The sequence below is a fragment of the Crotalus tigris genome, unplaced genomic scaffold (genome assembly GCF_016545835.1).
Source record: "Crotalus tigris isolate CLP2741 ecotype Arizona unplaced genomic scaffold, ASM1654583v1 scf7180000017546.9332058, whole genome shotgun sequence".
In the NCBI taxonomy this organism is placed as follows: Eukaryota; Metazoa; Chordata; class Lepidosauria; order Squamata; family Viperidae; genus Crotalus; species Crotalus tigris.
The window spans coordinates 4,777,979-4,791,758 of NW_024096465.1; the positions used below are offsets into that span (position 1 = coordinate 4,777,979).

General features: G+C 34.4%; 1 protein-coding gene across 1 annotated transcript in view; it reads right to left on the bottom strand.

Moving 5' to 3' along the window:
• NKAIN3 (sodium/potassium transporting ATPase interacting 3) overlaps nt 1-13,780 on the bottom strand; it is a 124,370-nt gene that overhangs the window by 51,055 nt on the left and 59,535 nt on the right. Inside the window, exon 3 of the mRNA XM_039335709.1 lies at nt 11,672-11,752. Coding sequence (XP_039191643.1) covers nt 11,672-11,752 — 81 coding nt within the window. The remainder of the gene's footprint in view (nt 1-11,671; nt 11,753-13,780) is intronic.

The window sequence follows — 13,780 nt, forward strand, 5'->3', positions numbered from 1 at the left end:
GCTGTTGCAAGAAGATTGCACAGACTGACTACAAGCAGCGGCATGTCAAAGTAGCAACAATGTGCATTGGAAGATCTGCAAAAAATATCATTTGCCTGTAAGCAAAAACTGGTGGGATCATAAAATAGAGAAAGTCATAGAAAATGATAAAATTAAACTGCATTGGGACTTCAGAATTCAAACAGACAAGCACCTGCAACATAACACCCCATACTTAACAACTGTCGATAAGAAAGACAAAAAAGTCTGGATAGTGGATGTGGCAGTGCCTGGAGACAGCAGAATAGAAGAGAAAGAGCTGGAGAAGATAACAAAATACAAAGACCTAGAAATAGAAATAGAAAGACTGTGGCAAAAGCAAGCAAGGGTAGTACCAATAGTCATAGGCGCCTTGGGTGCAATCCCAAAACAACTGGAGTACCACTTGAACACCATTGGCATTGACAAATTCGCTATTAGTCAATTGCAAAAGGCGGCCTTATTAGGAACTGCTTCCATCCTGCGACGATACCTGTAATACCATCAAACATCCACATCTGCCTATCCCAGGTCCTGGGTAAGGACTCGATAGGTAGACAAAATGCCAAATCCAGTCTGAACATCTGGCTGACTGTGCGATGATCAATAATAATAATAATAATAATAATAATAATAATAATAATAATAATAATAATAATAAAGTTGTATGCCAAACTCCCAGGTCAGTGGAAAAGTGTTCTGACTGAAATCTTGGAAAATCCTTGCTAGCTATTGACAACACTGAGCTTGATGGGCCAGTGATATGATATACAATAATGCAGTTTCCTATGTGAACAATTTTACCTTTTTAGAAGTAAAAGGGGGGGGAAATGACATTGCCATAGGTGTATACTATAGGCCATCCAACCAAACAGAGGAAATAGATGAACTTTTTGCTAGTCAGCTAACTAAGGTATGTAGGTTTGTAGTAATGGGGGGACTTTAACTACCCTGACATCAACTGGGAGACAAACTCCGCACCAAGTGGAAGATCAAACAGATTCCTATCAAACCTAGCAGACAACTTTGTCTCCCAAAAAGTAGAGAAGGGAACTAGGGGATTAGCCATTTTGGATCTAATTCTCACAAACAGAGATGAAATGATAGAAAGTATTGAAGCCATAGGAATATTGGGAGGAAGTGATCATGCAATATTGGAATTCAACATTATGGAAGCACAAGCAATAGAACACAGTCAAACTAGAGTCTTGGACTTCAAGAGAGCTAATTTCAATAAACTTAGAGAGAGCTTGGGAAGGATTCCATGGATGAGAATTCTCCAGGGGAAAACAACTCAAGAAGCTTGGGAAATTTTGAAAAGTGAGATAATAAAAGCCCAGCTAGCACAATACCAACAAAGAGGAAAAATAACAGCTCTCAAAAGAAACCAGCATGGCTGCATAAAGAACTCCCTGATAAATTGAAAGATAAAAAGGACAAATATAGAAAGTGGAAAGAGGGACACATAACTAAGTCAGAATATCAGCAAATAGCCTGAGCCTGCAAAGATGAAGTGAAGAAAGCTAAGGCTCAAAATGAACTAAGGCTTGCGACCAAAGTAAAAAATAACAAAAAAGCTTCTTTCAACATGTAAAAAACAAGAAAAAAGTGAAGGAAATGATTGGTCCATTAGTGGATGAAAGTGGCAAGAAGGTGACAAGCAACAGGGAGAAAGCAGAGCTATTTAACTCATTTTTTGCATCTGTCTTTACACAAAGGGAAAAAACAGACCAACCTATCAAAAATAGTGCCATAAAAAACAGAATAGAAACACAAGTTAAGATAGGCAAGAAAATGGTAAGTGAGCACCTGTCCAGCCTAGATGAGTTCAAATCACCAGGACCATATGGATTACACCCCAAGGTTCTTAAGGAACTGGCAGATGTGATCTCAGAAACACTGAACTATATTTTTCAAAGATCCTAGAGCACTGTGAACTACCAGATGATTTGAAAAGAGCTGATGTAGTTCCCATCTTCAAAAAAGAAAAAAAAATGGATCCAGGAAATTACAGACCTATCAGCCTGACCTCAATACCTGGGAAGATTCTGGAAAAGATAATCAAACAATGAATCAGCAAACACCTACAGGCAACAAAGTCATTACTAAAAGCCAATATGGGCTTGTCAAAAACAGATCATGCCAGACAAATCTTATTGCATTCTTTGACCAAGTGACAAAATTAGTGGACCAGAGGAATGCTGTGGATATAATTTACTTGGACTTCAGTAAGGCATTTGAGAAAGGAGATCACAACCTACTACTTGATAAGATAGAAAAATCTGGGTTAGACAGCATCACCACCAGATGGATTCGTAGCTGGCTAACCAGCCGTACTCAGCGTGTAGTCTTCAATGGAACCGCATCTACATGGAGGGAAGTGTGTACTGGGGCGCCCTAGGGCTCTGTTCTGGATCCAGTACTCTTTAACATCTTCATCAACAATTTGGACGAGGGGACAGATGGGGAACTCATCAAATTTGCAGACGACACCAAGCTGGCAGGAATAGCCAACACTCCAGAAGATAGGCTTAGGATACAGGAGGATCTGGACAGACTTGAACACTGGGCACTATCTAACAAAATGAAATTCAATGGTGAAAAAGTAAGGTTCTACATTTAGGCAAGAAAAACCAAATGTATAGTATAGTATAGTGGGTACCTTGCTCAATAGTAGTAACTGTGAGAGGGATCTTGGAGTCCTAATGGACAATCATTTAAATATGAGCCAGCAGTGTGCTGCAGCTGCCAAAAAAGCCAACACAGTGCTAGGCTGCTTTAACAGAGGGATAGAATCAAGATCACGTGAAGTATTAATACCACTTTACAATGCCTTGGTAAGGCCACACTTGGAATACTGCATCCAGTTTTGGTCACCACAATGTAAAAAAGATGTTGAGACTCTAGAAAGAGTACAGAGAAGAGCAACAAAAATGATTAGGGGATTGGAGGCTAAAACATATAGGGAATGGTTGCTGGAATTGGGTATGTTTAGTTTAATGAAGAGAAGGATGAGGGGGGATATGATAGCAGTGTTCCAATATCTCAGGGGCTGCCACAAAGAAGAGGAACTCAAGCTATTTTCTAAAGTGCATGAGGCCAGGACAAGAAGCAATGGATGGAAACTAATCAAGGAGAGAAGCAACCTAGAACTGAGGAGAAACTTCCTGACAGTTAGAACAATTAACCAGTAGAACAACCTGCCTCCAAAAGCGGTGAATGCTCCAACATTAGAAATTTTTAAGAAGAGAATGGACAGCCATTTGTATAGGATTACCTGCCTGAGCAGGGGGTTGGACTTGATGACCTCCAAGGTTCCTTCCAACTTTATTGTTGTTGTTGTTGTTGTTGTTGTTATTATTATTATTATTAAAAACCAAACTAAACCAATCTGGTTTTCTAAATGGTGACATCTGTCTAAGTGTTGAAGTATCTAATTCCAAAGAATGGTGTGTGCGCTACTTAAAGTAATTTAAATCAATTCTATAGATAGAACACATGCCTCAAATATTAGCTATGTTTATCATTTTGATTATGGGGTGTACAATATAGCGCTGGATCCGTGCAATATAATAAGAAGTGTGATTGTGACTTTTCTTCACATTCCCCAAGACAGATTGTAAATTGAAGATGGCATCTATGGCTGGGAAGGTCTAGTTTCCAATTCCATTAATGAGTAACTTTATCAACAAAGGCCCCTTCCCATTTGGCAGAAAGTCTATAAAATGCCATTCTTTATCAGCTCCTGATGATAAATGTTCCCCACAATCAGGAAAAATGATACAAGTCTTGTCATTTTTCAAAATGTACTAATGGCAGAGGCAAGGAAGGAGGGAATTAGCAAAAAAGTTTGATATATCTATATCAAAATGTTTTGTTAGACTTTTGGCATCTTTATATAATTACTGATACTCATAAATCATTATTGCATAAAGATAGGAGCAATCATATTGATGACTTTATTCTAAGCATTCGTGGACAATCAAATAATGTTTTTTAAACCCTATGGAGCAATGGTTTAGAATGTTGGCAAATGACTATAGATAAGTCCAAATACAACTGATATATTTAGATCTATTTTAATTCTGTTTTTAACTCAAGATATATGTGTAAAACTATTTTGATTTATTGCGAAGGATGACCTACATCATCAAAAAGGAAAGCTTAAGTCAGTAGAAGACGTAAATCCAGGCAGAAGTTTCAGTTTTAAGAAGGCTAGCTTCATGGCAAAGGATTGTGATCAAGACACCGCAAGGTTGCTGTAGTTCTCAAAAACTTGAACTGAACTATTTCCAAAGGAAGGAGTAACCTGTAAGGGCCCTACTGACCTCCAAAATGAAATGGGAGTTTTTTTCATGCCTACTGTGTGCTGCTGCACTTAAGAGAATATGTTTCTAGAACAAAAGTTATTGCTGCTATAACATGATCTCCTTCAAGCAAATAGGATTCTCAGTTGTCAAAAAAGGAAAGCCACTGCCAAGCCATAAGAAATGAGCATCAAAAATGTCATTTAAATACAATCCTTTTAAAACACAAGATAAGCATCTAAGAATATCTCATTTTACATGACAGCAATGATAGTTTCTTTTCTGGAGTTTATATTCATCTCTTTTTCTTGCTTTTGACAGAATGTGGACTTCTTCTTGGACTTTGAAGAACAGAAAGAGTTTTGGTGGTTTTGTATGCTGATATTGGAGAAGACTCCTGAGTATTCCATGGTGAGACAAAAGTAAATAAATGACATATTGAGCAAATCAACCTCAAGGTTTCACTCAAGACATAAATGAGCAGACTCAAATTATCATATTTTGGACATAGTATTAATACTTAGCTTCTGGAGAAGTCTACAGTATAATGTGGGGACAAGTGGAAAGAGAGAGAAGAAGATGAGGAAGAGCAATCTGGATTAATTCAGTTATAACAGTGTTGGATGCACCATTGGAAGACTGCACCAAGTTAAAGACAGATCCTTCTATGAAAAATCTATTTTTCTGTTTGCAAATAATTTCTAATAAAGCAATTCAAAGGGAAGGAATGTATAAAATTGTCCTTATGTGGTTCCATTTATTTAAAATAATTGTTACTGACACCTTATCTTTAACAAGAGAACTAAAAAGAACTTAATGTAAATTTAAATGAACTTTTTCCACTAAATTTCTAAATGAACTGTAAATGTTAGCCCTAGAAGGATAATAAAATAAATTCTCACTATATTACTTTCTCACAACTTGTCAGAATCATTTACCATCAAACTTTTGGCATGTCTCTTTGAGTGATGATATTTAAATAATATATTAATGTGGTATAAAATGTCAGCATACACCATCACATTGTGCAAATAACAAGACAATTGTATATAATACTCTTTGAAAATGGAAATCTTTATGCACATAGAGATGAAGCCCAGCTTTAAAAAGTATTCCACTAAATTTTGTATATTCACTAAAACTCCAGATGAGTTAGCAGCTTTCCATAACAATAGTTTAAATGAAGAAAATGTCAGATACTGTATGGTAACAATTCTCATCTTCCTGTAAATTGCTGCTGGTGGTTTTTGAAAACACCGGAAATTTCTGGCAATTGACAATGTGTCACATTGCAAGGATAGTTTGACTTGACTTTTGCTCATTTACACAAAACTGTTCCTACATTATTCATGCACAACATTCAACAATTAGGCAATTATCAGAATCATTGATTTCTGAAATCCAGAGTCTTCCTTTCACACTAGACTAAAATCTCTTTTTGTCCTCTTTATAAAGATCAAATTAACATGGCAGCCAACAAATGAAAAACCTTTAACTATTTCAAGGAGCACTAACTCTACCAATTTTCACCATGCCATCATACCAACAGTTTTTAGAACATCCTATATTAGATTTTTTATTGAAATTGCAGTTATAAAGGAGAAAAAAATCATTAGGGAGGAAATAAAACAAATTATTAATTGATACAAGAGAGTTTAAAATGTATTATACTATCATATAAGCATTATCTATGTGGTCCCTAAAAATGATACAAATTTTGATAGCATGGAATCAATTGAGAATATTCGAAGTTGCAATTACTGAATCTTATTGTGACAGAATATATTTGCAAAAATTTAACTGATCTAAAAGGTATTTGGGGAAGAGCAAAGTAATAAGACCAAAACATTAGCCCTTGATTGAACTTGCCCTCTGGATCCATCATAGCAAGCAGCACTTTTTATAAATGGCCTTTTCTCATTTTCCCCTTGGAATATAGTCACAGCGTGCTCAGAATTGGACTATTTGAAGTTAAATCAAATAGTATTTCAATTTAAATACATACATTTTATTTAAATATATTTCATATATTTTATAATACTGGTCATATTATATTCCTGTATCAATCATTGTTTTAGTTTATGCTTTGCACTGCATTTAGCTACAGCATTCTAATCAATAAAATTCCTATATGTAAGCAAAGCACATCATAAAAGTGCCATGCTCAGCAGCATTTACTCTTGCTCTAATTTCACTTCCATTTGGACTTAACATATGTCAATTGTGCCTTTATATTCCACATTTTCTCTCAATGAAATGCATGTATCATAATCAGTTCCATTGACTACCATTCCTGTCCACCATTTTTTTTCCTTTATGATGCAGAACAGGAAAGGATTAACCTGTCTTGCTTCCTTTCTACTGCAGTCCAGAGAAAGATTAAAGTTGGAATAACCAAAGGCCACTCCTTTTAAGACTGTCCACGCCAAATATCCTCAGTACTATTTCCAGAGTTTCTGGATGGTTCTGCCCTTTCAATATATAGATGCATATAATATGAAGATAAGAAGTCTTCTTCTTTAATTTTTATTTCTTCTTCTTCTTCTTCTTCTTCTTCTTCTTCTTCTTCTTCTTCTTCTTCTTCTTCTTCTTCTTCTTCTTCTTCTTCTTCTTCTTCTTCTTCTTCTTCTTCTTCTTCTTCTATCTCTCTCTCTCTCTCTCCCTCCCCCTCCCTCTCTCCCTCCCTTCTCCTTTTGTTCCCTTTTGCTAGTTAACTTTATATAAATATTAAGCTATATCTTTTGCTAATTGACATGTGTACTTGTCATGATCTGGATTCAGGGATTGACTATATCAATGTTCAGGGAGTAAACTAAACTGAAAAATACACACACATTTTCCGACAGAGATCTTCACTTTACTTTTGGAGTCCTTTCTTATTACCGTATATTCCGGCGTATAAGATGACTGGGCATATAAGACGACCCCCAACTTTTGAGAAGATTTTCAGGGTTTAGAAAGTCATCTTATACGCCAGAAAATACGGTACAATATTGAATTTCTGTTTATAGATGAGCACAATAGGAGCTCCATTCCTTTGCTGCTAGAAAGCGAGTGTTGCCCACCACTGCTTCCCTAATGCTTCCTGAACTCAGCTGGTATTTTTTCCCGATATATTTTATTGATTTTTTAAAACATAAATCACTTAATAGTTGGTAAACAGTGTGTTTGCTGGGTTTACATTTGTAAAGAAAAATCATTAACAATTGGTTTCTATAATCTATAATCCACATAGTGCATTTAGTTGATTTCCCCTTTTCCCCAAAATGTCTTCTTTGCAAACCTTGAAATAATATAGTTCTTATTATTTTGATAAAATATATTTAATCTTTAAATATTCCATTTAATGTGCCTAGTCATCTAATCCTTTAGGTCTTATTCAAAACATTTTTTTTCTTTTTTATACATTATAATTTCTCTAAATTCAGACACATTTAATTATCTAAAACATTCCCTTCATCTAGGCTATTTCAGCAGTATTATATTACTTATATCAAGAAATAAAATAAAAGGGGAGAAGCATACAATATTATTTAAGGAATTCATCTCTCTTAGAATAACATATGTATTCAGAATCTTTTCTGTTTCTTTAACCATATTCAAACAAATGTTTCTTTTTAAAATATTCTCTCTGGTAGATCCCATTATCTATTTTCTTAATTTTCACTTTGATCTTTTTCCTTTGACCAGTATCTTTCTTAATCAATGTCATTTGCTGAATCAAAAAGTTTTTCCATATATTCATGACTGCTGAATGTTTCTTTTTTTTTTTTTTGTAGATGTAATGTCTTTAATTTATATGGCTTTCTGTTTTCTACTATTTAATTGCTTTTCCTGAAAAAGAATAAAATGATGGGCGATGTAGAAAAATGGGATTTTTGTATGCTTTGTCCTGTTAGTGCTTAGTTCTCTAAAAAAGGGGGGGGCTGGCCACTGGGGGGGCAGACTGGTTTTAAATTCAGAGAACAGCTACCCGTATATTCCGGCGTATAAGACGACTGGGCGTATAAGAGACCCCTGACTTTTGAGAAGATTTTCAGGGTTTAGAAAGTTGTCTTATACGCCGGAAAATACAGTACTTAGAGAAGATTGGGGAAAAAATGAAAATTACAAAGTGATATCTTGTTATGAAAATTAGAACAGAAGCCATAGGAAACATGTATTTTATAAATTTTCATATGCAATCTCATAAAGATGTGCCATAATTTTAAACTGAAGCAAGAAGATATTTTAAAAATGTATGTATGTATTTGTGCATTCATTTTTAATCTTGTCCAATGTAATACATCAACATTAATACTTAATTTCCCTTTCCAAATTATGTTAAAGCCAATATCAGCATCACTGCTTATTTCTAAATTTAATTAACAAATTAATGGGCATCTAAATTTAATTAACTTGGGCATCTGTCAATACTTTTCCAGACATACAGAACTGCTCTGTTAATGGAACTAAGTGATTGCCTTGCCTTCCCTATTTATATGCTTACTTGAATAAATTTATGTACAGTATGTAGGTACCTATGAACAATGTATTAGACTTGTATTGCCTCAGTCAAAAGATTAGCTAGCTAACTTAACTAATCCAGACCCTCTCTCCTTTTCACCATTTAACTATAAAAATTATCCTAATAATAAAGCAAAAGGTGACACAGCAGACAAACAGAGGATCGCTGAGGTGCTAGAAATTGTCTTTAATTTTCCCAATGCATCTTTATAATACTTTGAGATTACAGTAAGTTCTCTATCTTGGTATAAAATAGAGGAAAAACTTCAAAAGGAAAGAAGAAATATCCATTTCAACTGATGGCATGACCCCACTTGATGATTAATACCACTCTTCAATGCCTTGGTAAGGCCACACTTGGAATACTGCATCCAGTTTTGGTCACCACGATGTAAAAAAGATGTTGAGACTCTAGAAAGAGTACAGAGAAGAGCAACAAAGATGATTAGGGGACTGGAGGCTAAAACATATAAGGAACGGTTGCGAGAATTGGGTATGTCTAGTTTAACGAAGAGAAGGACAAGGGGGGACATGATAGCAGTATTCCAATATCTCAGGGGCTGCCATAAAGAAGAGGGAATTAAGCTATTTTCCAAAGCACCTGAAGGCAGGACAAGAAGCAACGGGTGGAAACTAATCAAGGAGAGAAGCAACCTAGAACTAAGGAGAAACTTCCTGACAGTGAGAACAATTAATCAGTGGAACAGCTTGCCTCCAGAAGCAGTAAATGCTCCAACACTGGAAGTTTTTAAGAAGAGACTGGACAGCCATTTGTCCGAAATGGTGTAGGGTTTCCTGCCCGAGCAGGGGGTTGGACTAGATGACCTCCAAGGTCCCTTCCAACTTTACTATTATTATTATTATTATTGTGGGTAATAATTATAACATTCATCAAATAAAAAGACTGTAAATAGAATATTAAATTGGGAATCTCTTGAGAACCAGTTTGGTGTAGTGATTAAAGCATCAGGCTAGAAGCCAGGAAGATGTGAGTTCAAGATCTTGATTTTAACATGAACCCAGCTGGATGACTTTGGGCAGTCCCTCTCAGTTTTAAAAAGAAAGCAAGAACAAACCACTTTGGAAAAGCCTTCCCAAGAAAACTGCAGGGCCTTGCAGAGTCCAGGAGTCAAGACTGACTTGATGGAAAAACCCTGCCCCTCTCTATATTTTACTATTGACTGGGCCAAAGAGTACACAGTTGGATTTGGAAAGCTTGACCTCTTGAAGATAGCTTGAATGTAATGGTCCTAGACACAATGAAATCACCTCAAATAAAAATACACTTGAGTTGTACATGGAAGCCTACTGGCAACCAATGAAGTTCACAAATAGTTTGGTAGTAATTGGCACACTAGATGAATTTGTGCAAAGACCCTTTTGACCAGAACTACAACAGCCTTGGAACCTTGATGTTAAGACAAATCAGCAAACAACAGGCACATAGAAATAAACAATGACATTTACCCACCATTTAAAAAGGACAACAAAAATGCTAATAAGAAAACAAAAAGACTAGAACACCTTCTTGCCAGCAATCACCACTCAGATAAATAAAGATTAACACCAAGAATAATACCAGACAATCAAACATCAAACAGCAGCCTGATTAAGGAACTATCAAGGAAAAAACAAAACTCCCATAAACTCAGTCAGAGCAAGCTGTTGTATATAAACAAAAGAGCAAACCCTATTCCCTTCTAGCACTGAAGATGTTACCTAGTCTGGTTACAAAATGTCTGCAAGCAAACAACCAAGTACAGATAGCACCAAGGACTCCATAGTTCAACTCTTTGAGCTACATACGTATATTCTCTTTTATTGGTCTCATAAACAACCTACCTGCATTTACCATCTCGGCTGCCCCTGCTCTATGTTCCCATGGGCTTGACTCTAAATCAGTTTAAGAAAAATTAGGTGGGAAAGGCTATAAAAGGAAACTTTGCTTCAATATCTGTGTTAAGGCTATATTGTTCTTAAATACTAGGACTTTATGAGAAAGATGGTTATCAAGAACCTTCTACAAGCTGGTGGTTCCTATCATGAGTTACTTTTGGCTGCAGAATAGAGAAAATGACAGAACAGTTAACAAGCTCAAAAAAACTTCAGGGAAGTAAACAATAATAATATAGCCTCAATCAATTCCAAAATTAATTATTAAAGTTTTTGCAAAACAGAAAGCCAAACAAAATAATATGAAAATATCTGTTTGGAAGAGTTCCATGTTATTGCTAACAAAATGTCTGAATTTTGACAAGTTAGAAGAAACTAATCATAAAAATAATTATTTGACGGCTTGGAACAAGTAGGGTTTATCTAATTACTACATAAAGATGCTCTTAGAAATTTATTATTATTGTTAATTATTTTATTATTGTTGTTAATTATTTTATTATTATTGTTAATTATTTTATTATTATTGTTAATTATTTTATTAGTTGTTTAAGTAATGTATTTAGATTTATCTATGGTTTATACTTTTTTTTAAGAATTCAAGAAACTTTAATTAAGCCTATATTCAGCTCTGGGGAGGCTGAGGGAGGGAATGGAAGGGTTGGGGTGGGTTGGGGAGGGTTGTTTTTCTTCTTGTAAAAATTTTAAAAATTTTCAATAAAAAAAAAAGAAAGAAATTTATGTATGATGTATCGCTTTATGTTAGTGGATTTCCCCAAAACATGTCATAATGCTATAGCAATTGTGGAAACAGAAATTCAAAAGATCCACAAATGATCCAGAGTCATTTTGTTCAAAACGCAATGAAATATATTTTTAAAAATAGTCATCCTGTAATTATTTAAGAATTATTGTTCCATTTAATTCAGTCAAAATATGGAACCTACCTTAGATAGACCACCTACTTCCAAATAAAAGCAGATAATGAAAACATTCCATGTGACCCAGAGAGCAGTCCAAATGGAGTACTAAAGTAAAGAAAGAAAAACAGATAAAAGATTATGATAAAAATATTATACACATGGATGCTGTAAATCAAACATATAAGTACACTTCTGGGAACCACCAGGCAGGGAGTTTCCAGAAAGAATTCTCTAGAAATGCAGCCAACTTTAAATCCAATATTCTTTCTTTCACTGACTACACTCAATGAAAGTTAGATTAATTATTTATGGTGCTATATCAGTCTATTGATACCAATAAATTGTGATACATTGACCTAACTATGCATTTAATTCTCATGATATATTTCTTGCAATGCTTGAAAGCAATTATACAACAGCCTTATTTTGCTAAGTCTCTAAGAATGACCAAAAGCCAAAAAATCTGATAAACCAAATAAATAAATAAGCCTGTGATCAATAATGTTGTGAATTAAATTTCTCCAAATTATTAATTAATGATCTTCAGATTTTTCCTCTATCAAGGCAGCATATATACAACACATGTATGTACACATGAAAATAAAAAGGAGAAGAATAGGAACAAAATATATTGTTGGAAAAATCACTGGTATCTAGGTACATCGATAAGAACACTGAAATGACATTACATGTATTCACTGTACTAATTTAGCATAAAAATTCAGATATTTGCAGAATAATGTTATGATGCATACAATGTCACTTTTGTTTCCTTCCCTCCCTGGTGAACATTTGTGTGTAATATGAATAGAACATCTTTTCATGTTTTCATTTATAAAATTCATAATATGGAATTCTGATTTTTTAAATCTCATTTAGACCTGCCCTTATTAGATTGTGTGAAACTTTGATTCAAATGTGCTTCAATCCAATCACCAGGCTGAATGGAATAATTGATTCAATATGTTGATTATGTGGTATCAAGTCAGTGTTGATTTTTAGCTATTACATAGATAGATTTTCTCCCTGAATCAAATGCTTTTAAATTTATTGAGGGTTCAGTAGAATTCCATGCATGTAGATACAAATTCACTTCTACAAATTGTACTGCAAAATCAAATCAAACTGCACATTCAAATCAGATTCGGATTTGAAGACATAGAACTTACAGTATGCATCATTTGACGGAAGAATTCTTTTTTGAGTTTTAAAAATTAAATTCAGGCAAGATTTTGCACATTGTGACAAGCCATAATATGTTTTGTTTAATTTTATCTTAATGGGTTTAGCATGTTACATGAACTCAACTGTGGTTTATTCAACAATCACAGTTAAATAAAGCATGTCTTAACAAGTTACAAATAAACTTTAATCTCAATTGGCTATAAATTTTAAACAGAAAATGAGAAAGAGGAATTTTTTTTCCCGTTTCAGTAATACTTCATTCAAAATCTTTCCTCTTATTAACCACTTTCATTCCACAAGCAAAAAATCCATAACATTGAACAGAGAGTTGGACTAGAAGACCTCTAAAGTCCCTTCCAGCTGTATTCTGATTAATTGATTTACATAAATATCAGTCCTTGTGTGTTATTGCCAAATTTGTCATTACTGGGAAAAATGATTAAAAATCATAACTGATACTTAAAGTTGCTGTTCTATGGAACAGCAACTTAATAGAAGAAAGGACTGTTGTGACTGAAGTTTTAAGATGATTAAAAACATATTTATCTGCACCATCATTGCAGTTGTACAATGTATTGTAAACTTCAGTTATGCATTAAGAATGCCAGGCATACATCTTCCATCAGCAAAGCTTGCTAAGATGTTCCAGAACAATTTGCCAACATGTTGGAAATGTAAAAAAGTACATGGAACATATTATCATTTATGGTGGATATGCCTAGTTGCGAAAAAATACTGGACTAAAATAAGAAGATGGATCAAAGAAATAATAAACCAACCCATAGACTGGAAACTAGAGATTTTTTGCTGCGTATTTTAAACAGAAAATATAGTAAAGAAATATGGTACTTAATTCTACATATAATAACGGCAGCAAGAATAGCATACACATAGTTCTGGAAAAATGAGAATATACCATCAGAGGAAGAAGTGATAAGAAAAATCCTG